General features: G+C 38.0%; 3 protein-coding genes across 8 annotated transcripts in view; 2 read left to right on the forward strand and 1 right to left on the reverse strand.

Moving 5' to 3' along the window:
* Window positions 1-1,058: 1,058 nt before the first annotated feature.
* On the reverse strand, window positions 1,059-11,089 carry alkal1 (ALK and LTK ligand 1). Of its 2 annotated transcripts, none has more exons than XM_065956345.1 (6): window positions 10,226-11,089; window positions 9,625-9,906; window positions 7,316-7,369; window positions 6,662-6,742; window positions 4,200-4,273; window positions 1,059-1,559 (listed from the first exon to the last, which is right to left on the reverse strand). In XM_065956345.1, exons 2-5 carry the CDS (start codon window positions 9,893-9,895, stop codon window positions 4,209-4,211), a joined length of 471 nt encoding a protein of 156 aa, XP_065812417.1. In that variant the 5' UTR covers window positions 9,896-9,906; window positions 10,226-11,089; the 3' UTR covers window positions 1,059-1,559; window positions 4,200-4,208. The 2 variants fall into 2 exon arrangements, with proteins under 2 accessions (XP_065812417.1, XP_065812416.1); XM_065956344.1 differs by having other exon boundaries at window positions 6,662-6,745.
* A 484-nt stretch (window positions 11,090-11,573) lies between these two features.
* On the forward strand, window positions 11,574-17,361 carry zgc:153738 (uncharacterized protein LOC558115 homolog). 2 transcript variants are annotated; one of them, XM_020638998.3, is made up of 19 exons: window positions 11,575-11,759; window positions 12,018-12,345; window positions 12,490-12,609; window positions 12,850-13,032; window positions 13,133-13,204; window positions 13,509-13,714; window positions 13,832-13,916; window positions 14,015-14,122; window positions 14,236-14,311; window positions 14,508-14,614; window positions 14,772-14,858; window positions 14,929-14,990; window positions 15,121-15,203; window positions 15,517-15,624; window positions 15,715-15,914; window positions 16,243-16,329; window positions 16,420-16,597; window positions 16,748-16,986; window positions 17,131-17,361. In XM_020638998.3, the coding sequence occupies exons 1-19, from the start codon at window positions 11,749-11,751 to the stop codon at window positions 17,239-17,241; spliced, it is 2,451 nt and encodes an 816-aa protein (XP_020494654.2). In that variant the 5' UTR covers window positions 11,575-11,748; the 3' UTR covers window positions 17,242-17,361. The 2 variants fall into 2 exon arrangements, with proteins under 2 accessions (XP_065812418.1, XP_020494654.2); XM_065956346.1 differs by lacking the exon at window positions 16,243-16,329 and having other exon boundaries at window positions 11,574-11,759.
* A 2,199-nt stretch (window positions 17,362-19,560) lies between these two features.
* Window positions 19,561-22,823, forward strand: part of obscna (obscurin, cytoskeletal calmodulin and titin-interacting RhoGEF a) — a 43,080-nt gene continuing 39,817 nt past the window's right edge. For 2 of the 4 annotated variants that reach the window (XM_065955865.1, XM_065955867.1), the window contains exons 1-3: window positions 19,563-19,807; window positions 21,093-21,180; window positions 21,281-21,547. In XM_065955865.1, the coding sequence (XP_065811937.1) occupies window positions 21,141-21,180; window positions 21,281-21,547 (307 nt within the window). In that variant the 5' untranslated portion in view covers window positions 19,563-19,807; window positions 21,093-21,140. Of the gene's footprint in view, window positions 19,808-21,092; window positions 21,181-21,280; window positions 21,548-22,823 lie in introns of all 4 variants that reach the window. The other 2 variants (XM_065955868.1, XM_065955866.1) reach the window with 2 other exon arrangements.

The following is a 22,823-nucleotide window of genomic DNA, read 5'->3' on the forward strand; positions in this document are numbered from 1 at the left end:
TGCCTCCTTAACTGCGCATGACATTTGTAAAAAAAAAAATTGTTACAGCAATTTGCAAAGCCTTCGTAAAGGCAAAACAACTTATTTCAAGGATACATAAAATGAGGATCATTCAGTTAAATTGAAATATAGCCTCACAATTTAATCTCTAGAGAAAAAAACAGCCTTGCATATTTGATGACTTAAAGGTAGGGTCGGTAATTTTCTCTAGATACACTTTTTTTAAGATTTTGGTTGAAATTGTCTTTAGGTCCTAACAGACATTTATAATTCATGTGCTCTGAAAAGGGAACAAAGAAAATCCATCATCTGTAGCAGTTGTAAGCGTGTAAAAACTTTACCAGTTTTTACCAGTTTGATGAACCAATCACGCCTCCCCGTCTCCCTGCTCATTCTCTACCCAAAGCATGAGCTGAGTTCCGCTTCTGGACCAATTGCGCTTGTGCATGTACAGTAAGTGAGGGGCGTGGCATTTGAGGGAGCACAGAGGGGAGGGGGTGGGTGTAGACAGAGCACTGAGGGAATGCTCCTTTCAAAATCATGCTTGTTTTTGAAAATTACCAACCCTTCCTTTAAGGACTTCACTAAGCTTATTTTATCTTTTCTGAAGTATATTTAGTCCAGTTGAGTTTGAGTTGCTCAACATCCTGTTGAGTCCAAGATATCTGACAGCTGTGATTGAGTGTGTGATTGCAAGAGACGCAAACACAAAAAATCTGCCAAAAAACTTGCACTGATTTCAAGGTAATGGGGTGTTCAGAGGAGCAGGGACTCGAGCAAGGTGCTGAAAAAAGCCAGAAAAAGAAGAATGAGAGAATTCCAAAGGGATGTTCATGATGAAATCCAGTATGTTCAGTGTTGTTTTACAGTTTTTCATGACGCTGTGGAGAGGACAAATGTGTCAGGACTCAACCGCACACTGTCAACAATAAAAACAGTCAACTCCCCTGAGCTCCTCATGCAGTCACAGCCATGACACTGTCAGCCTGTGCAGGGCTAATCCAACCCTGAATCTTCTTTATATTTCCTCTCATCTTCAATAATACCAAAATATAGTGTGCTTCAATATTCTTTATTGTTCAGTACTGCAGTGAATCATCACCACTGTAGTCATTCCATATGTTCTCATTGTCAGCAATCACTCAAGTGCCAAATTAAATCGAATGCAGACAACGACGAAAAGTGACAAATCATTCAGACCAACAGTGGGAGGGGAATTCAAATAGGAGAAAAATAATAATAATAACAATAATAAAAAAACGTTCTCTCCATCAGAAATAACTTTAATAACCAATTATTATTTACATACCTTTTCAATAAATAGGTGTTTTTAATATTAAGTTAATGTTTGTTCAACAACAAACAAATATATGGTATATATGGTACACTGAAACAAAAAGAAAACCCATTCATAAAAAAAACCAACAACGTCTATTGGCATTTCGAGGAATGACAACAAAAATAGAAAGACTATAAACGCAACAATGTTCATATGACTGCTGTGGATTTGAAGGCACTTCCTTGGCAACGCATTGATCCCTCTTCCAATGTTTTGGGTCCTGAAATGAAATTAGGAAAGAAAAAAATCATCTTATTAGAGATAAATATGTCCAGTTTCTGCAGGCTTTTACAAGCATCATTTTAAGGGGAAAAAAAAATTCTGAGCAGTATTGGCAAAGACACATCTTGACATCTCAGCCTCTGTGAGGAAGTAGTGTTATCAGCTTCTAAAGTGGGTCATTACTGCCCTGCTATTACAGGTGTTCACTTGTGTTACTTCTTAGCTCATTCTAAAAAGATCATAAATAATGAATCACTTAATAACCCTTAAAAAGCTCTCCGGTTGTGATATACATTTGGCATATTTCTCAGAACTGTGCAGACAGGATCTTATTATCCGATTCACTTGAGAAACTGAATACCTGAGAATGTGTCAGTGGCTTCAATTTGATCATCAGCAGAAGTCCTATACCACGAAAAAAACTCAAATGAACTGAAATGTCCACTTGTGTGGATGAACTTTCTTGCAGCAATCACTCACCGCACAGACCTAACTGGGTTCAAAGCAAGCACATGTAGGATTGGATGGCAGTGAATGCATCAGACCTGCTGTCACTGAAAATCACTTTAACAAAGGGGATGGCTATGACTATGTTCAATTTTAAAGGACTGACGGTAGTCTCAGTCAGCCTTTGTCTTGAGAATGGCTATGTTAAGGTAAAGTGTGTTAGGGGTTAGCTTAGGATTTTAAGTAGTTTCTTGCTAAAATAATTTCCTAATGCAATAAATTGTACATTTATATCCTGTTGAGAAGAAATTGGCCTTAATATCTGGTAAACAGACAGTAAAAATGTTTCACAAATGATTATTTATCCATGTGTCATTTGCAATTTTAACATTAGTATACAAACTGAATTCTAGGACATCTGTTGCATCTTTTTTTTTTACATGACTATCCAAAGAATGTGATAGGATTTGCACCTTTATGTCTAGCCAAACATTGACAGATCCCTGAATCACACCAAGAGATGACATAAGACAAAGAAAAATCACTAAATCAATCAACAGAACAACACTCCTCACCAGTTTTCTCTGTTTTACATCACTATGAGCTGAACAACTTTGGGGTTTTGAGTTGTTATGTCGACTTTAGACACACACATTTAGCACACACATAGCACATTTCATTTTTTTTTTAAAAAGACTCCAGTTTTGGCTCTGGGAAAATATGAATCTTTCACCTTTTCCAAACATTTTACACCAGCACAGCCCTAGATAATTGCCATGGTTACATTTGCAGAAACAGTAACAGAGATGTTTAATTTGTGTTACTGGGCAATCTGTTTTCATAGGCATTTTTTCCCTGCAGGAAAGGATCCTCAGAATGGGATCAGCAGTATTTAAGTGATTATACAACACTGAACCAAAAATAGACATATATAGACCATAGACATATATGTAGCGCCCCTTAAAAGTTACAATCTACCAAATAAATTATTCCAAGCAGGGATGCTCACAAATACAGCATTTGTTTCTATTCTTCCTTCCTTTTTTCTTTGCTTAAAGTTCTCATTCAAAACCAAAATAAGCAGATGGGTTGCATCCCTCACTACTCAACTCGTGTAATGATAGTCATTAACTTCAAGGTGATGACAATCAAGTTAACATTCTCACAATCACTGAAACAGCTGGGCTCAGAGTGTAAAAGTATTTCATCATTATTAACTCTCAAATGATCTGCATCTATTCTTCTGTCCTCAAAGTGTACATTTAGGATTATTCAATTTAGTAAAAAATACTATTTTGTCTTGCCCTGAATATGTGTGTCAGTCATCCCAGAACCTAGTGAAGGTCATCTACAGACCACACTGATCTTAGGTTAAAGACGTTTTATAAAGTCCGTTTCAAGAGCTCAAGCAAATCTGGTTTTATCAATGTAGCCACAAATGTAGTCATGTCAAACAAGTGTTCACTGAAGGTCTTGAGGCAAATAAAATGTTGCTGAAATGCTGATGCGTTGGCAAATACTGATGACTTCAACGAATTATACTGTAAAAAACAACAATGAGAGTTTGGCTTCTTTTCCTGTAGAAAAAGAAGAACAACAAAAAAGCAAATAATCTGCTTGGACATCAATCTTTGGAGCTTGCAGTTTTTCTTCTTTGATGTTTTTGAAGTAAGATGTCAAGAAACCTTTTTACTAGAATTTATGAACACAGCACGCATTTATCACCCACATTTCTTCACAATATGTTGTTTGAAAAATGTCCTGATCGTGCTTAAATAGATTTGTGTGCTTCAGCCAACCCACACCAAACTCAAATAAAAGATGAAATTAAGATTAAAGACTGTCCCTCTGACAGTTAAATATTTCAACATGTCCAACACTAAGAAGCACAATGTTCTTTGAATGTACAAATGTTGAACAGATGCACAACAGGTATGTTTCTGATTATATGAGCTTCAGTTTTATCCAGTTTCAAAACAGCCGATAGGACCACAAGCAACCAAGAATATGTATCCCTTCAAGCTAAAACGACATCATTAGAGAATCCAAATAATCTATTGTGTGAATGAAAATGATCTATTCCAATCTCTTGATCAACTTTTCCAGCTAGCGGGCATTCAGAAGGAGCCGGTGTAATTGTTTATGGACTGACCAACACGCAAAAAAAGTTAAAAAAAATACTTTTACTTACATGCATTTTCTATGATTGCATGCAGAGAGGACTCATTGCTAACCGTGTTAGCAATCTTGCACATCTTTTGTAATCTGAAAAAAAGAGTACATGAATATGTTATAACCTGCCATTTAAAACCCAGAAATAAAAATGACCTCTTTACATAGTTGGATCAATAAACATTGGAAAAACAATAGAAACAAGTTACACATTTTTGCAACAAAATGTAATACAGTTTAGGTATTTTTGAAATTATTATCTAAAATAATGTGGATTTACTGTAAAGCTTTTAACCACAATATGTGTTTAAAAGAACTTGAATCCATCAAGGTAAGATACAAAGAAATGTTCAGACCATTAAAAAGGACATAATTCACAGAACTGACGTCACAGGAGTCACAATAAGCTATCTCCTGACTGAGTGTATAAAGCTGCACTGCTCCTGTAACAGATCAGCTCTGCATGTGGAGTTCACAAGTAGTCAGGTTTGCTATAATATCACCATCAGTAAAATGAACATGAAAGATGAACCATAAGTGTTGCTCTCAATAATACGCTCTATGTCACCCCAACCCAATAGAAACGATAGGTCCAGTCTGATTGTTAGCTGTCTGCCTTCTGTTTCTGTCCTCCATGCGTCCCTGTCCGGTTCAAGCTAAACTTCCTACTATTTATAGGATAATAATAATTCATCGCTTTTAGTCTGACTTAATGCTCACTTGTGACTGCATCACAGCTGTAAAAAGCAGCACAAACAGACTCTGTCCACAACACAGGCAAGTCAAGCTAAACAGATATTCATCTGCAACAGGGGGAACATCGTCTGGAATCACTCTCTGATGCCCCCTTTGCGTCATCTCTCTAATTTCCAAATGTGAACTTACCAGAGGGGTATTCTGCTGAACAAATGTAATTTCTTTTTTTTTTATTATCTAAAATATGAAGTACTGGATAAAGTCAAAAATCTGATAAAGGGACACCATCATTTGGTATTGTTTATATGACCTCAAAGAAAAATCCAACCTTTTCAGGGTTTGACACATCTCTCCTTTAGAGGGTCAGGTGCCAAATTGACAAAACCTTACACATTTTAGTAAAGTACAATAATCCAAAATTAAAATACTTTCCCTAATGGCAATGTACCTTAAAGGCATAGTACTGAAGATTGATTGTTAAATAAATGTCTGTTAAGTTTTTATGTTCTCATGAATAAGTTCTCATGACAGTGATTTATCCTTTGTCTCACTATATACGTTCTTGCATTGGCAGTATTATAGGTATTATAATTGTTGTGTTTTATAGTGTTTATTGTTTCAGTGGTTAGTCGAGAAGAGAAAGGAGGCGGAAGCAGTCAGCTGACCACCTTTGAGCAGTGATGTAGTGGTGCCTAAAGAAGTGGGTATACTTTTAATTTGTACCCCCAATTATTTATTTTTAAGTGGCCCTTCTAGCAGAGTAAAAACGGCCTCTGTTGTAAACAGTGACATGACTCCTCTTGCATATTAAGTCAGTGCGTACTCGCCAATAGAGAAAGAGTAGGGAGGGTCATCCCTTCACCATCCGAGGAACAAAAATTGCAACATACTGAATATTGCCGATAAATCAATGGTGTTAATCAGAGGAGATTTAGAAGTGGGTATACTCTATGGTGACTGAAATATAAGTGGGTATATTCCATATACCTGCGTATACCCTGCACTACACCACTGCACTACACCATTCAGTGCTGAATAATCCTTATACGCTGATTCTTTGGATTTGCAGCGGCCAAAGGTTGTCCGGTAAGGCTAGACAGGTCCGTTAGTGTGATGATGATCAATTTAGTATACAGGGAAACTGCAGAAAAGTGATTTGAATTAAAATGATTCTCCACACAACTGATATTATGTCTGAACATACCCAGAAAAGAATGATGTCTATCATAGTGAACATTAAAAGTGCAAATCCATAAAAACACAACTAATGCTTATTGCCATAAAACTGTACGAATCATAGGAGATCTTCATGATTTCAACTTTCAAGAATTTGTTGCTTTCTTTCTGTGAACAAAGTTAAAGTTGGAAGACAAAAACTATCTAGCTTATCAAACAACTTTTCAGTTCTTCTGTGTGGCTGAATTTTGTTCAGATTGGATTAACAACCAAGAGTTTTTCAATAGATCTTGTTCAAATTATGTTAAACCCTTCTAGAAATGCAGAAGTATGTGATATTAACCCTTCTGGTAAGCCCCGCCCACCTTAAATCAAAAAGAAGAAACAGATGATAGAAAGCAAACAACAGAATTCTGTTAATTGAAATATCAAAACCTGTTGACACTCCAGGAAATGTTTTCTCATGGTTATTGAAATCCCTCACAGCAAGAAGCTGAAACACAGATTTGAAGGGTCTGGGACACATTAATACTTGGGATATTTATGGCACAACAAGCTTTGAGCAAAGGATGAAAAGAGCAACATGGAGGAATAAAATGGCATACATACATGCTGGTCTCGAACAATCCCTCGTGTTGTGATAAAGTCTATGAAAGTGAGTTCTGCACTCCGATGAGAACTTGACTGGTCCTGCTTAATGGAAAAAGGTCGAATCAGGCAAGCTGGAACAGATTTATTTTGCTTAATTATCTTCCTTCTTGCCATTTTGCTTCCAGAAATGCCTAAAGCCCTTGCGAATTTACGAGTTATCAACAGAAAACAACATTACAAAGTGAAAGTGAACAGCACATGGTTACAGAGTCGGGGTTCAACAGGACTTAACAGAGAACCATGTCAGTAATAATAATCACCTCCGAGGTTTTTTTAACCAACATTTAAACTTGCAGATTTTCACACCCATAATGAAGTCCAGTCAAAGGTCCTGAGACAAATAATCAGCTTAACCCCGCACAGCCTTCAACTTAATTCTGTCGCCTTCAGACCATGAGCAATTTCCCTGAAGCCTGGCCCTACAGCTAAGCCAGCAACCCTACCCTGACCCAGAGCAGTGCCCATGTTCACAAAGCTCTCTAGGCCTTACACATACTGTATGCCGACTTAAAAGAGGGAAAGACTAATAATTAACAGCCAACCATCCTCTAAAAGACATATTCTAGGTATAATAGTCCACAGAAAAGTTTTGCACTCATGGCATTTTCTTACCTGTGAAATGCTGAATGAATTTGTCTTTCATGTTTACATCTCTAGGAAAAATTTCTGAAAAAGAACAACATTGTTAGCCTGCCAGTCAACAGTCGTTTTTAGGTCTTACTATCACAAGTTTCGGTGAAAAAAAAAAAAAAAAGCAGTTCTCTATGACACATATCCTGACTGATCTCTGATTCTTGCACCCATGCCTGCTATTTAACTAAAATTCTAACTAAAACATTACAAATGGACATTGTTAACCATGAATTGAGTTTGTTAACGGAGCATTTTATGCAGTATTTCTGTGATAAATCTCTACATGTGTATGTTATTCTCTGAGAGATCTGGTGGTGTCATTGTAGGTATTTCATACTCACACCCCTCTACTCATCCATGTAGGTGTCTGATAACATATTAGCCATGCTAACAGGCTAAAGAGATTATTGTATTTGAGCTTAATGCTCATCAGAATAAGTCCATGCTAGGAGTTACTGGGCTCCTATCACATTAGCCCCCCGACCCAGGAGCAGGTTGTAACGCTGTAACTATAGGAGGAGGATGACTGCCAGTTTAATACTTAAACAAACCAGCCCATTCATGCTTGTTAATAGTTACACAAATTTTACAGTTCTAAAATGGTTTCTGATGTATTAGAGCCAACTCTGTCTTTAAACCAAGACCCAGATGTAAAGAGTTCAATGGCAGGCTGGATTACACAAAGTCATCTGATGTGGTTTGGCAGCTCAAAGCCTGTGTACTGTATTTCCCTGTGCTTTAATAAATGCATGTCAACAAATAAAAAAATACAAAAGTCCACATCTGTCGATGTTGAGCTTAATAATTGTGCCACACATATGAAAAATAAAATTTTACTGATAAAACCAGCTGTAAACAAATCTATCCCCCTGTGTCATGTCCTCTGGTGACACCGCCGTGGTATTTCGCCGTGGTATTTCAGAAGCATGCAGAGATGTTTGAGGCTCAAACATACATTAGCAAGCCTACAGATGTTTATCCTCCCTCATCATTGGGTTCCAAAAGTGTATCCTTGCGTGACCATGATCTTTGGTATAGTGTCCCACGCACCAGTTGCTAATATGCTGCTTTTAATATCCTCTGAAGATAAATTCCACCCAACCATTGGTCTGAGAAAGGTACTTTTCCAATTCCATAAGCCTGGGCCCAGACTTTGAGCTTTGCAAGGCCTGGGTAATGTCTCCAAAACATCATCTAATTGATAGTGAAGTCAAAGAGTACAATTTGACTTTGTAGATAAACAACACATTTCGCTCTCATGGCACTAAGTTAACTATAAAGGCCTAGAGGGACACTCTAAGTTTCTCACACTGAAAACATTTTCTGGATATTTTGTTAAATACAGTCTGTGTTGGGAAAAACTTCTTTCTTGGATCTGAAATAGTTGAAGAAATGTTGTGCAAGATTAGCGTTCATTCATAAATGAATCCTAGTCGTGACATAATGCTTTTGTTTAAGTGAATAAAGCACATTTTTACTTATTTGATGATGCTCAACATCCATTTGCACTATAGGAAAATTGTCAACAAATATTTTTTAGGGGAGGAAAATATTGAAGGCTGAGTTGCTCAGGTAAGATTATGATTCTCTTCTCAGCAATGTGACCTGGACAGCTTTACATTTCAGATGAATGAAGTGCAAGTCTACCTATCTTCATCACTCCACAAACATAGCGTAAAAGAGTGTTAGCTTCAAATTACATCAATCAAACACACCACAGCTAATCTTGTATGATGTATAATTTGAATGAGATGTCTTTGTGTGTTTTTAAACCATCATTCATGTTTTAGATTTCACAATGAATCATACTGAATGAATCATTCAAAAAATGTGGCATGACGCTCCTCCTACATGCACTCATAGTACCTTTCCACATCTGTGTTCATCAGCCATTTACAGTTTGAATGAAGGAGAGAAACTGTATGGCTGACACCTTGGGAAAAGGTGTCTAGAAAATAACATTTTATAAAAGTAAAGAACTCCTTTTTTCCTACACAGAAAAAGCCCACCTCTGCATGAAAGAGTCACTTTAAATTAGGTGGACATCTGAGGACAGAACTATCTGGACACTTTGTCATGCCTTTTAAGTGTACATGAACAGACATCCCAACGTTCTATTCTATATAACTTGAATTAACATGCACAGGCTTTGTTCAATACAGCCAAACTAAAAAAGGCTCATTAATAAGGTGTACGGCTCATACCAGACAGATGACAGCTGTCTCAACCGGAGAAATGGGGATTATGCTTTCATGATTAGGACCTAAAAATAAATGTTATCAGCTTACCTATGAGTCTACTGTTATCCAGCCTAGGAACATAGTAAGGCTTTTCCCGGGAGGAGAACTTCATGTCTTGGGCTGAAGTGAGGAGTCCACTGCTACAGCGCCTGGAGACGCCTTTGTCCCGGTGCTGGCTGTCTCTGATAACCTGTAAGATAAGATCCAACAGGGTCCTTCTTTCTTTCTGCTTCATGTCCTTGCTGTCCATGCACTGGCCTGAGGTGATGAGCAGAAAGAAGATAGACAAGAGTATGTGCCATTTCCTCTCCACCTGCATGACTTCACTGTCTGAAAAAAGAAGAAGCAAACATGGCTTGTTACTCAGAGTTTCTTTAGAATCATTCCAGTATTTTTTTGGAGATTCTGACAGACAAAAAGATGGCCATACACTTTGCACCAGGCTTAATCAGCAGATGTATTCGCAGAATTTACAATCTGAGATTTTTCACATTGACAAAATGACAAAAGGCATTCCCTGTAAGAATACGCTCTAAAAGCTGAATCAATCGCAGGAAATAGTGTGGTGCATCCACTTTACGCAGCAGCTGTAATATCTCCAGTTTAATTTACGGGTACAACAATAAAGTTATATTAACTTTATACTTACTAGTTTAGGATTTAAATATGCTTATGTCCTGGAAAGTGGACAGAGATGTCTTCAGCAAATTCTTCCAGGCGTTGTCTGCGGTCCCGAGAGGAGAGAGAGAGAGAGAGAAAGAGAGAGAGAGAGAGAACAGCTAGCAGATTGTGCTCACCACCGTCTTTCTTCAAATAATGCGACCCTATTTATACGAGGAGCCACCTTCTTGAAGATAATACAATCGATTTCGAGTGGGTGGTAAAGCAATGTTGACATCTTTGGTGCAAATTCTTCCAGTGGCATTCGCTCACTTTGGCATGCGCCCCTCCTTTACGCACCAAACATCACAAGTTGTAGTTTAACAGGACTATTTAACTTCAAGTTAAAATAACTCTTTCCCGACAGAGAAATTATTTTGCATACAAAATAAGCCTCACCGATACTACAGTTAAAAAAAAAAAGTTTAAAAGACCGTAGCGCTGTGGTGTAAAGTTTTCCAAATGTACCCACTTGTTGGATGTTGGAAGCAGAAACGAGAAGAATCCGTGGCCTGTAAGTTCAAGCTGACCTGTCAGCGTTGCGATGTGTTTGTTCACCGATGTTGAAGTCTTGTGACCGCCTAAGCGCTGCAGAGAATGCGCCTCCAGGAGCAGCCATCCGGCAGTTTTCCACCCTTTTTGGGTATAAATATATTATTGCGATGGAGCTTGCAGGAAAAAAAGTGATATGAAATTCCAAGGTGTATTTCAAAACCACAGAGAAACACTAAAATAGTAAGTGAACCATTTGTGGTGCTATTTGTGCAAGACATGTCCAAGTGATTACAAACAGTGTGATGTAGGAGTGTAGGCTAATTTTGAACGAACGAACACAATTGCAATACATTTTCCTCAGTCATTATTTGCCAAGTGGATTTGTTTTTGAGCGAAATCAGCTTTCCATGTTGCTGAAGCGTATTCTGGCAATTGCAGCTAAACAGCACACTGTTGCACTTACATGTAGACTATCCCGTCATACACTATTTTAGAAACACGTTTTTTTTTTTTTTCTGACAGGATCAAATCGAAAGAAAAGACTTTACCATGGGGTTTCTCACTTATTGTCCCAGAAGTAAAATTAATTGCACTTGGAATATTGTGTTTTTGATAACACCCACAATAATAATAATAATACCAATCATCATTATTGTGATTATTATTAGGCTATATTATTATGTTGTTGATGATGATGGTGATTATTATTATGATTATTATGATTATTATTGCATTAATAATTTCTGTTCTCCGTGTTACGATCATAGACTGTAGGTTACGATGTGGTTACGATCGACAGCAACAGGTTCCTGGCCAAATTTCCAGCGATAGACGTAGTTCACTTCCGGAAGACTGTTACCATAGAAACGAGCTGGGCACTGTCAACGAAGAAGGCTGACCCCCATGTTTGATAAGCTAACGCGTTAGTTTAGTTTTAGGACCCAGTTTTAGTTGTTTGTTTTTAAAAAGAAAAAAAAAACATAGACAGCATTGAGGTTTCCATCTGAAGACAGACACATGTCGCAAAGGTAAACTTTTACGCAGTTAGTAAAGGTCCAGTTTACGGTTATGGTGTTATTAGTGGTTACATTTAACTTTAGCCTGTTAGCCATCGTAAGCTGGTTCCATTAAAACAATCCAAGCAATGTCTAAGCAGTTGTTAATACCTCGCAGAATGTTAGTGTAACTCTGATACACATGAATTATCATATATTTCTACTTGACTGTCTCTCACCCATTGTTAGTTTTGGTGCCATTGTCCTCATCACTTGTGTACACTGTTCCAGGACTTACAACCAGCTGTGGGCAGATGCCCAGTTAGAGTTAAGTCGACTGCTGACTGAGGAGCTGCCTGCTGAACCCCTTCGCCCAGAAAAGGACAGGGTGGTTTTCTTCCAGCGCTTAGCCATGCTGTATGTGCGGTACATTCAAATCTTCAGACAGCTGGAAACAGTCTATGACCAAGTGGTCCATCCCCAGAAGAGAAGAGTTATTCGGGCCATTGTTGATGGTGTGATGGGCAGGGTGTTGGAGCTGAAGAATGAAATGGTGGAAAAAGAGTTTTCCGAGTACCATTACATGGATGATGTCCTTCATGACTTAAAGCTTTTACCTGTGAGTGGCGTTTTGTTGTAGCAAAATGTGATGAACCTGCGTTGTTGTAATGACTTGACTTAAATCACACCAATGTACTCAGCAGGTCTTATCAGGGTAGTCCTTTAATACTGAGATAATGCTGGTTCTGTTTTTTCACTCCAGACAGACCTTGAAATCCCTATCCCTCGCTATTTCATTAGTGAGCGCAACAAAGAACTCCAAGAACGAAAGGCAATGCTGACAGAAATCCTTAAAATGGTGGAGGACACTGGAATCCCAGAAGTGAGTTAAGTAGTTCCACAAAGCCTGTTGTTGTGTGACTTGATTTTTTGCTTTTGATTTGGGCATTTCACTTAATATTTTTATTTGTTATGTAGAAAAATGTTAATTTAAAAAAAAGCAAGAAAGTGTGAGATTTGACTGGAAAAACATGTTTTATTTCCTATCTTATTACATCTAATCAATCAGTTCCAACAAGACATTTTTTTTTACAAATATGTTGTCTCAATATGATCCATATAGCCTCTAATGGCCAAGGACATGAGTCAGGAGGAGGCTATTAAGATCATTCAGGTGTTGGAGAGGGCCCGCCAAGGACGCCAGAGAGCAAAGTTGAATGTAGAAAGCAGAAACATGAACAGGATGTACAGAACCAAGGACCCTGGAACCGCTGAAATTGAGTTGGCATCTGTTTGCATTCAAAAGGTTCTTTGTCATTGACATGACTCTATCCCCACTTTCTACTGCCTCTTTGTTTTGATTTTGTCATTTTTCCTGCTGGTAGACTAAATTATGTGACCTGCAGGTTTGGAGAGGCTACATACAGAGGAAAAGGGCAAAGATTGATCGGGAGGAAGAAATGATTTTCCTAGGAATGGTGAGTAAAAGGGATCATTAATAAAGCTAATTCTCTCACACTCACTGTGTAAAATACACCCATAACTTTTGTAAAAAACACCAAAGCTTTATAATAAGCATATTTTTAAGCCACATGTCATCTTTGTCTTGGCTTTCTGTTAAAATCAGAAACTTAACCAGGAAAGCTGTACTGCCATATTTCCTTGTTCTGTTTTACATGTTCATATTTCAATCTATTAAAGTGACGATTTCTTATAAACGTTCCTTATTTTGCACATAGTCATTTTTAACATACAAAGTATGTTTGGTCACACCCATGATAGGTCATGGATCCGAAGTACCAGGTGCCTCACCCTACAGAAATCGCTGCCCAGGCCAGCGCAGATCTTTCTCGCACTAAACAGGAGGAGTATGAAGAAGACTATCTGAAGTCTGTTGTGGCAGTCACAAACCAAATAAGAGATTTAGAGGCACATGACATGAGCAAGACCATGAAAGAACAAATCCGACAGTGGTTCATTGAATGCCGGTAAGCAGATACAGAGGCACGTATTATGTGTTTTTGATTTTATTAAAGCATATCCTCATTCAATTTTGGTCATTCACTGTGTTCTATACTTAATGGGTTTTTTTATACTTAAAATAGTGATGCTACAGGATCATTTCCAGATTACCCAGATGAGGAGGATGGAGGCTCACTTCTCATTTTTGCTGAAAAAGACCCTCAGCAGGTAAAATACTCCCTGAACCAAAGTATGATTATTTTACATAAACTTTTCTGTAGTTTGCAAACAATGGACTAAGCATTGTTGTGCACATATTTGTTCAGTTAAGGGAAGAAATTGCAGCAAAGGAAGAGGAGGATTCCAACAACAAACCGAAAGGGAAGGATGAAAAGAAGGATGGGAAGAAGGACAAGGGGAAGGATGAGGAGGAAGTAAGAATAATTCAGTTCTTTCAGCTTTTCTTTTAAACAAAATAAAATATATAATGTTATATTTCACCTGTTTACACATAATCTTTAACAATATGACTTTACTCTTATCTAAGGAAGAAGAAGCAGGGTTGAAGATGCTACCTTCAGCTTTTCTGTCAGACTTGGAAGTAGGAAACAAAACATTTGCAGGTGTGTTTAAATTCAAATGAGCTAACATTAGGTTATAACTCTACACCAAGTTTAGTCGATAAGTATCCTGTTTGAATGTAAACATTCAAAATAGCTATTTGTATTTAGTTTTCTGTCAGAGTATAAGCATATCCTACTTTAAAGTAGTTGCTTATTCACTTAAAAGAAGCCTAAACTGACTCTTTGTCATTTTTAGATTTTTGGAAATCCCGCAATGAGTTACAAAACTTCAACCAGAGACATGAGGTGGAGCTGATCAAGGAACTAAAGAGGGCGGATATTGAAGCAGAGATTCGACTACAGGTGCTGCTGAATTGAGCATACAACACTTCCAGAGCACAACATGTTCAACAACACATTCAGTGAATTTAACATCAAAGTCGGGTGCAGATAACAGCAATAAAAAGTGAAAACAGCACCACCTGCAGCTGCACTCATTTTTCTGTTCTGCCTGTCTTAGGTCGATGAACAGATGAGGCAAGAGCTGGCCGAATGGAAACTAGCTGTGGATAAAGACAAGGGTGGTAAAACCAAAGGAAATGCCAAGGTAAGAAGTAAAAGATCAGTAAATTACCACACCATGAGCTGTGTCTAGATGACATGTTTTTCCTCTGCAGAAAAAGAAAGGATCTAAGAGTGGGAAGAAGAAAAAAAAGGAGAAAGATTTGACTGCTGATAGGTGAGGGCACAGAGGATGCTCTTGTGAAAGAGAATGATTTTCAGTATAAAATTGAGTTGCATGATATTGATTTAATTGGTCAATGCAAATGCTGAGGAAAGCGATTAAATCATGTATCTACATCTACTAGGACTCTTGAGTCTCTGTGTCAGGAGCTGGTGGAGCAAGGCTTGATGAAAAAGGCGAATCATGTTAGACTGGAGGATTACATGGGTAAGCCTTATACATTCATTATACATGTGTGTGTCATCTTATGATTGTGAATACAAACTTTAATACTAACTACAATCCACCTGTAGACACAGAGCAGAGCTTGCACAATGTAGCCTTTTGAAACAGTCAAGGTAACATGGAGCTGTTTGATAGTGGTGTGCTGCCCTCTTCTGGCATGTGATCACCACAACAACCAAATCAAAATGATCTATTTCTTATTGGCATATTCATTTATATGTTTTTAAGTTTGCTGGGTTGATAAAAGTGCAGATGAATAACTTTCTGTGTAATAGTTGTTCCCTCATCTTCCCAGGTGACTATAGCTACCTTGGCACCACCCTGAGGCAAAATGACATAGAGCCAATGCCATCACTGTCAGATGTTCGGCAGGTCTTAGCTCTGTATGCAATTTTACCATTAGGTAGGAACATTTTCAATTCATTTTTATTTATTTTTATTCATCAACACAAATTATGTGTGGTCTGACCTGTAAGCTGTGTGTTGTTTGCAGGCTCTCAGGTGGTGCATGAGAAGGCTCCTCTGATTAAGGCCATCCTATTGGCAGGGCCGGCAGGTGTAGGGAAGAAGATGTTGATCCATGCCATCTGCCAAGAGACTGGTGCAAACCTGTTTGATCTGTCTCCTCTGAACACAGCGGGAAAGTACCCAGGCAAGAATGGCCTCGCTATGATGCTCCACATGGTGTTCAAGGTAACACAATGACATTTTACCAACTTTATAATGAAACTGGTTAATCCAAAATTATTTTATAACTGCTTTCAAATAAAAATCATAATACTCTATAACAAACATTATAGAAAACCTAAACCGACCTATATCCTAACTCTTACTCTCCTTTTACGATTTATTCTTCTTTGTTAAAAATCCGTGAATATTCTCACTCCAAGATTATGTACCAAGTGGTGTTAGTGAAGATCATTATTTTGTCATTAACTTGGTGCAACATAAAGAAATCTAAGGAAGTGCCTCACGCTAATTATTTGGCTCAACCAGAAAGCACGTACACATCTTCACACAGGTTGCGAGATTGCTGCAACCTTCTGTAATATGGATTGAAGATGCAGAAAAAATGTTCTACAAGAAAGTTCCCAAAGAAGAAAAAGAGGTACTGCCAAGCAAGACAAAAGCTTAATAACATTCACATTTTGTCCAAATACTTCAGGAAAAATTGAGATCTCTTTGCATGTGTTCACAGTTAGAGCCAAAACGCTTGAAGAAAGACTTGCCAAAGTCTCTAAAGCTAATCAAAGGGGAGGATCGTGTTCTGATAATTGGAACATCAAAAGACCCGCAAGCTGCAGATATCAAGTCACTGTGTAAAATGTACAGCAAGATTATCCTGATCCCGAGACCAGACTACGGCTCAAGACACAGTAAGAAACGACATATTGAGAAACCATTTTTATGTTGTTCATACTAATGATGAAATCTTTGATATTTGGTTTTATTTTTTTAGATTATATAATATATGATTTATTATTTAATTATATTTAATACTGAATTCTGACTCTGTCTGTTTTCAGTCTTGTTGAAGCAGCTGATCAAAAAGCAGGGAGGCGTGATAACCAAGGCTCTTGACCTCAGCTCTCTTGCAAAGATTTCTGATGGCTACACACCGGGTCACATGGTCAAGGTGATACAAAGTGTGGTCACTAAGCGTCGCATCCTACAGCAGGCAAACAGACCGCTGACTGCTGCCGAGTTCGTTGCTCCGTTAGCAAAGATTGACCCTGTGTTTCAGGAAGAAGAAGAGGCCCTCAAGGTAGAGAGGAAATAACCAGTTTTTATGTTTCCATTGCCTTTGTATGATCAAGTTACCAATTTCATTGTTAGACTTTGAATTATAGTTGCATAACTTTGAAGGTTCACGCTTCAGTTGTTGATTTTTTTTCTCTGACTTTTAAAGAACTGGTATGCAAAGACCCCCTTGGGGAAGAAGAGGATTAAAGCTGCCACAGGAAATGAAGAGGAGGCCCCAGTTAAAGGCAAAGATGCAAAGAAGAAAGGAAAAAAATAAAGTTTATCTTCATGTTTTTATAAAATGTACATGGTGTTAGATATGTATTGAAGATTGTATGTGAATTGCCTCCTGGTGACTTTCCTAATTACCCCCTAGAAAATAAATAAATGAATATTAAACCAATAGCAGTCTTATGATTGTGTTATGATTGGTGTGTCTTTGTCTCTGATAGTTAGCCCTGAAGGGTACGTATTTAAAGATGCAAAGCCTGATGTTAGAAAATATAATGACAAATCCTGTTAAAAACATCAGCGAGCGATCGTTAAAACTTGTTTTGGCAGAAGGCCACAGCTCCAAAGCGTCAAACAGGATTTTGTGTGGTCTATAACAGAAGGTGCTAAGTCCTGTCTTGTGACCATGGTAAAAGGAGTTCCAAGTAGGACACAATCTTACTTTGTTCACAGATAAAATCATAAAGCACACCCTGTACTTTATACCTTGTAAAAAACTACTGAACTGTTTGTGAATGATTTTATGTTGGGAAGGACTCACTAGAAGAATCCTTTCAAACAGTGGCCTGGATCTGATGAACAGACTCCTTTGGCTATAATATTTAGACTCAAGGTCGAGCTGTAATTAGACATGCTAAGCCTAGTCACTAGGTGGAATTTACTCAAGTCTATCTAATATTGTTCTACTGTTTACTGTATGGCTGACTTGCTACAACATTTCTTTATTTATTTCAACATTTGGAATTTTGCTGACACTATGCCATAACAAATAATCATTATCATTTTTCACACAACATAATGAGCTAGTGGCTATTTAGTCTGTGCTCAAAAACAGATGAATACTATCTTCATGTTTTTGAAAAAACATGTATGTTGACCTTTTTTAAATTCCTCTTTATTGACTGCTCTCAGGTGTAGAGAGTCTCAACCAAAGGAAATCTGACCCGTGAGGGGGAGCGTTTCCAAACCAGGATCCAGAGGCTTAAGTGGAGTGTTCAGCTGTTTTGTCGAGTTCTAAATTCACTCAACACATCCTCACAATGCCTTAACATCGATCTATTTTTAGCCTTTGTGCAGTATCAATTGGATGCAATGTTAAGTCCTGCATTTCAAGATATCAGGTTGATCTGCTGACCGTCTTTACTGTGGACGTTTGTTTATTTTACGTATTTATTTAAAATGGGACAGTTCACATCAATGAACATAAACATTTAAATATGCCAGATAATTAATTTATTTCCACCTTTAGTCCCTTGGCAAGTTTGTGTTACATGTACACAAATTTACATCACCATAATGACAAGCAAAAAACAAACAATGTCAGAAATTGTACATCAGTTAACAGTAGGGTCAATATTACATTTTCTGTAAAAAACTCTGTTGGGGCATACATACGCAAAAAGTCTTCATGTGTAACTAATTGGAATCCTTCGTTCTCTCAAACGTCCATGAACACTGTGAAAAGCTTTGTAATGAATGAGCCGTCATTCCCCTCTCAGTGACGACAACTTGTTTTTTGTGTCTCATCAGAGCTGCACAGAGATTATCCTGTCAAGTTTCAGTTTCAAGTTTTAGTGGCACATGGAGCTGTCTGTCAAACTTAGGGGAACACAAAGAACATTTTTTGTGTGAATAATATTTTGTATGTAGAGCTTGAGGAAGATGCACTTGCATTCTTCTGCTATGTTCAATTATAATCTGCCTCATGTGTTTGCAGCATACTCTTAATGTTTTCTTGGTTTTTCTCTGTTGACGTCTGGGCCCCTTGTATGGAGAGCTCAGCCATCATCGGTAGCAGACTTACTCTGATGTCAAGGGAATGGGATATGATGATTAATATTTAGTGACCTTTTAAGTGAAGCAGTGTTGGAAACTCCCTTTGGAGATGTTTGATCTCTTTAAACTAAGATTTAGGACACAGAAGATATGGTAAAGAGCATGTGATTAAATACATCAGCCAAATAATGCAAAATAAATCCTCTATGACTGTCTTGTACCACTTGTTTTAGTAAAAGGGGTCTGCTATAGCTGCCCAAGCAACCTGCAAGTAAATATAATTGTGTTTATGACGTCCACATCCTCATGTTTCATATAGGTAACGCATGCTATCATGTCATTGGCACTAAGCGTGTCTCTCCCTCAGTCATTCACAGCAGAAAACCATCAAACACACTGAGCCTATTGTATACATTTTGATTGTTTCTGATTGCTCCATTGATGCTGTGCATGAGTTGCCTCTCATCATTAAAGCCATAGCTATCTTTGTGCTCATACTGACAGAAGGCTATTTTGGAGGTTAGTATGTGGGGAGAGATATGTCAGCTGTTCAGCTCTACCCTCAATCAAAGTGAGAAAAAAAAAGGGAAAGCACCATAGGCTGTCTGCTTTGGGGACTGGGCGAAACTTGGGAATGCTCTCCTTTGGCTAAATGTTTGTTGTTAATCTGAAAGGCTTTGTGAGAAACAAGACAAGACCCCGGACAGATCTGATTGCTATGGTGGATTTTTTTATCAACCTTTTTGTCCCGGTCAAGGTGTCGTGTCTTTGCTATCGATGAAACAAAAGGGCATGGAAGGATTTTTAAAAAAAGGAAATACCTGTGTCATTTGAAGGTAGGTGCATCGCTGCATGTGATCTGGTTTGTGTTGAGTTGTGTTCTTGTGATATTTTGGTGTTTTTACTCGTCATGTCTTTGCATTTTTTTTTTAATGATAGGCTACATGTTAGTTTCATAAAAGGTCAAAGTATTATTGAGTTTCCTATATTTGTCTCGCACTTCTTTCACTTTTTTCAATAGATTTAAAAAAGTATTCTTTTATTACTATTATTTGTTTTTACAAGTCATGTTGGAGAGGATCTCAAGTATACGTCATTTAGATAATGATTCGCAAATTCAGTGTTGTTGTATGACACGCTAAGAAATTGAAGCTGGTGGGCAATAGGAGCTTCAATGACCCTCCTCACTCAAACAACCTAATGCCTTTAATAATAGTGGGAGGAGCCAGCTTTTGAAAAGCATTTCAAGATCTCAAATATCATATCAATCAGTTTAGTAATTGGCAGTTCTGATCTGTCTTTTATAGCTACCCCTTCCTCTCAGTTCAGTGCATGCAGCTTGATGAAGCTGGCATCACAGCTGAGTCTATATTGGTGCTGCTGAGCTCAGGCAAGTGAGGTGACAGAGATTACTCTGCTCTTCATTACTGTGGAGGACTGGCATGCCATCACAGGGATCAACCGTATGAGCTTGATGCCATGTGTATCCATTTTCCCAATGTTACCATTTTTGAAGCGATGGTTTGTATCTTAATTTGCCTGAGAGGAATATATTTTTGCACAAATCGTACAAAACAAGCACAGGGCATGTACTGCAACGAGTTATTTATGGAACACTATCGATGCACCTGAAAGAAGCGCAGAAGCACTGCGAGTTCATGAAGTGTGAATGATTTTGTGGAAGATGATGGCTAAATGGGAATATCCTTTAGAGCTGTGTTCCCAGTCTTTTTTTCTTGGAGCCCTCCCCTCCTAGTATCTGAAAAGTTGAGTCCCAGCCCCGGGACTAACATGAAAACTATTAAAAATAAACTTAAATTTTAATAGTTTTCACTGATAAAATCCTGTCAGAATATTCCAACACACTTGTTCTTACCAAAAGACCTTTGTATAGGCTACATTTCCCAGTAATATTTTAATATTATTATATTTGTTATGTGCAAATCTAATTTTTAAAACCTGCAGACAGAGCCTCGCAAACCCCCTAGGGGGTCCGGACCCTAGGTTTGGAACCAGTGCTTTTGAATATAATCAATTACATTTCTTAACTATCTTATGTGCCAGACCATTACCTTTTATATTTTGCTCATTATAGTTGTAGTCTTTCTGTGATAATTGCAGTATTAAGCAACAACAACCCTAAATAAAACTGAGAGAAGAGCTGGAGCCATGGGGGAGAGTATACCTGGAGGAATAGTTGCTGCTGCAAGTAAGTTCTCGACTTACAAAAGTTTGTAATGTTTAGGGTAGTATTTGAAATAGAAAAGACCTCTTGATTCTCTAATAATGTCTGTTTTACTGTGTGCTAGAGAACCGTCTGCAGGTGGTGAAGGGCTTGGAGGATGTAGAGGTGTGTGAATGTGAAAGCTGTCCCTTTGAGGTGACCCTGAACCTGTCCTACATCGAGGGTGTGTGGACCAGAGATGGGATGCAGCTGAAGTCCAAGCCTAACTGCCGAATCAGCACACACGGGAAGAAACACTCGCTCATACTGAAGAGGGTGGCTCTGGCAGACGCAGGCCTGTTCTCTTTTGAGGCCAACGGCATCCAGACCTCAGGCAGACTTACTGTCAGAGGTAAGAAAGTAAAAAAGAGCACTACTTCTATGGCCAACATTTATACTTGTTTGACAGTTGGTCATGTGTTTGGGCCACAAACACTCCACACTAGAATATGTTTGTATTCATGGTCACTGATGAATCTGTGTGATCTATACAAGTTAACATTCTTAATTTTCTTATTGAAATATCTCAACGACTATCAAAAAGTGCTTCTTATTTATTTGTATTTTTTATGGGGCATTTTGTTCCTTTATTGTAGAGATAAGACAGTGGATAGAGTCGGAAATCAGTACAAAAGAGAGTAGAGAATGACATGCGGGAAAGAAGCCACAGTCCGGATTCAAACCTTGCCGCCCGCTTGGAGGACTACAGCCTCTATACATGGGGCACGCGCTCTAACCACTGCGCCACCAGCGCCCCAATTGCTTCTAAATTCTGTCCAGGTTTTCAGAGAATAAATTGTGATATTTTTTATATATTTCATCTATTTCATCAATCTAACAAATGTTAGCACGCTAATACACTATGCTAAATTGGTGAGCATGGAACACAAAATAGCTGTTAGTGCTGTGAAATTGTGCCCAGGTAATTATTGTTCGTAGAGGATAAATATTTGAATTCCATGTTTGTGTGACAGTGTTTAAAAACAATAACAAAGAGGAAGACAGACGTGAAGAAAACCAAAACATATTTATTCAAACAAAAATGCAGAAGGCTAAAAAGCATACTCTTTGGGGTGTCCCAAACTCAAATAATATCCAACATAAAATCCATACACTGGGAAAAAAAACAAAATTTCACAGAGAAATCCACACTAGTCGCTTAGAGACACAAGGAAGGTTTTGACATATTCCAAATTGACACAGTAGGGAAGAAACACAGAGACAAATTAGACACGTTGTTATCAAAACCACATGTGACAGACAAGACAGGTGAAATTGACAAGGCCAATCGAGGAGGAAAACACACACGGGCAGGAAGTAAAATGGAACACAGGGGAACAAATTACAAAATAAAACAAGAACTACAACTTGGCAACAAAACAAGGGAAAAAAAAACATAACGTGAGCCAATCATGACAGTTTTTTGTGTAAAACTGATAAATGTTAGCATGCTTTTGCCCTAAGCTTATTGGTGAACATGGAAAACATCAACATGTTGGTATTCTTAGTATGCTGATGTGAACATTAATCTCAAATCACTTAAATCCAAAAATGGCCTCATACACTTAGACATACACTGCCTTATCAACTTAAGGAATGACAAAAAACTCAAATTCTTGTGAGAATGT

The sequence above is a fragment of the Labrus bergylta genome, chromosome 6 (genome assembly GCF_963930695.1).
Source record: "Labrus bergylta chromosome 6, fLabBer1.1, whole genome shotgun sequence".
Classification (NCBI taxonomy): domain Eukaryota; kingdom Metazoa; phylum Chordata; class Actinopteri; order Labriformes; family Labridae; genus Labrus; species Labrus bergylta.

Bases quoted from the DNA above. Each gene is read 5' to 3' on its own strand.
- alkal1 (XM_065956344.1), bottom strand. From the start codon at position 9,895: ATGCAGGTGGAGAGGAAATGGCACATACTCTTGTCTATCTTCTTTCTG. The intron at 7,370-9,624 runs GTAAGCTGATAA...GTTCTTTTTCAG, and splicing joins GGATAACAGTAGACTCATAG to AAATTTTTCCTAGAGATGTA. The intron at 6,746-7,315 runs GTAAGAAAATGC...TTTTCCATTAAG, and splicing joins ATTCATTCAGCATTTCACAG to CAGGACCAGTCAAGTTCTCA.
- zgc:153738 (XM_020638998.3), top strand. The intron at 13,917-14,014 runs GTAAAATACTCC...ATATTTGTTCAG, and splicing joins CTGAAAAAGACCCTCAGCAG to TTAAGGGAAGAAATTGCAGC. The intron at 16,598-16,747 runs GTAAGAAACGAC...GTCTGTTTTCAG, and splicing joins AGACTACGGCTCAAGACACA to TCTTGTTGAAGCAGCTGATC.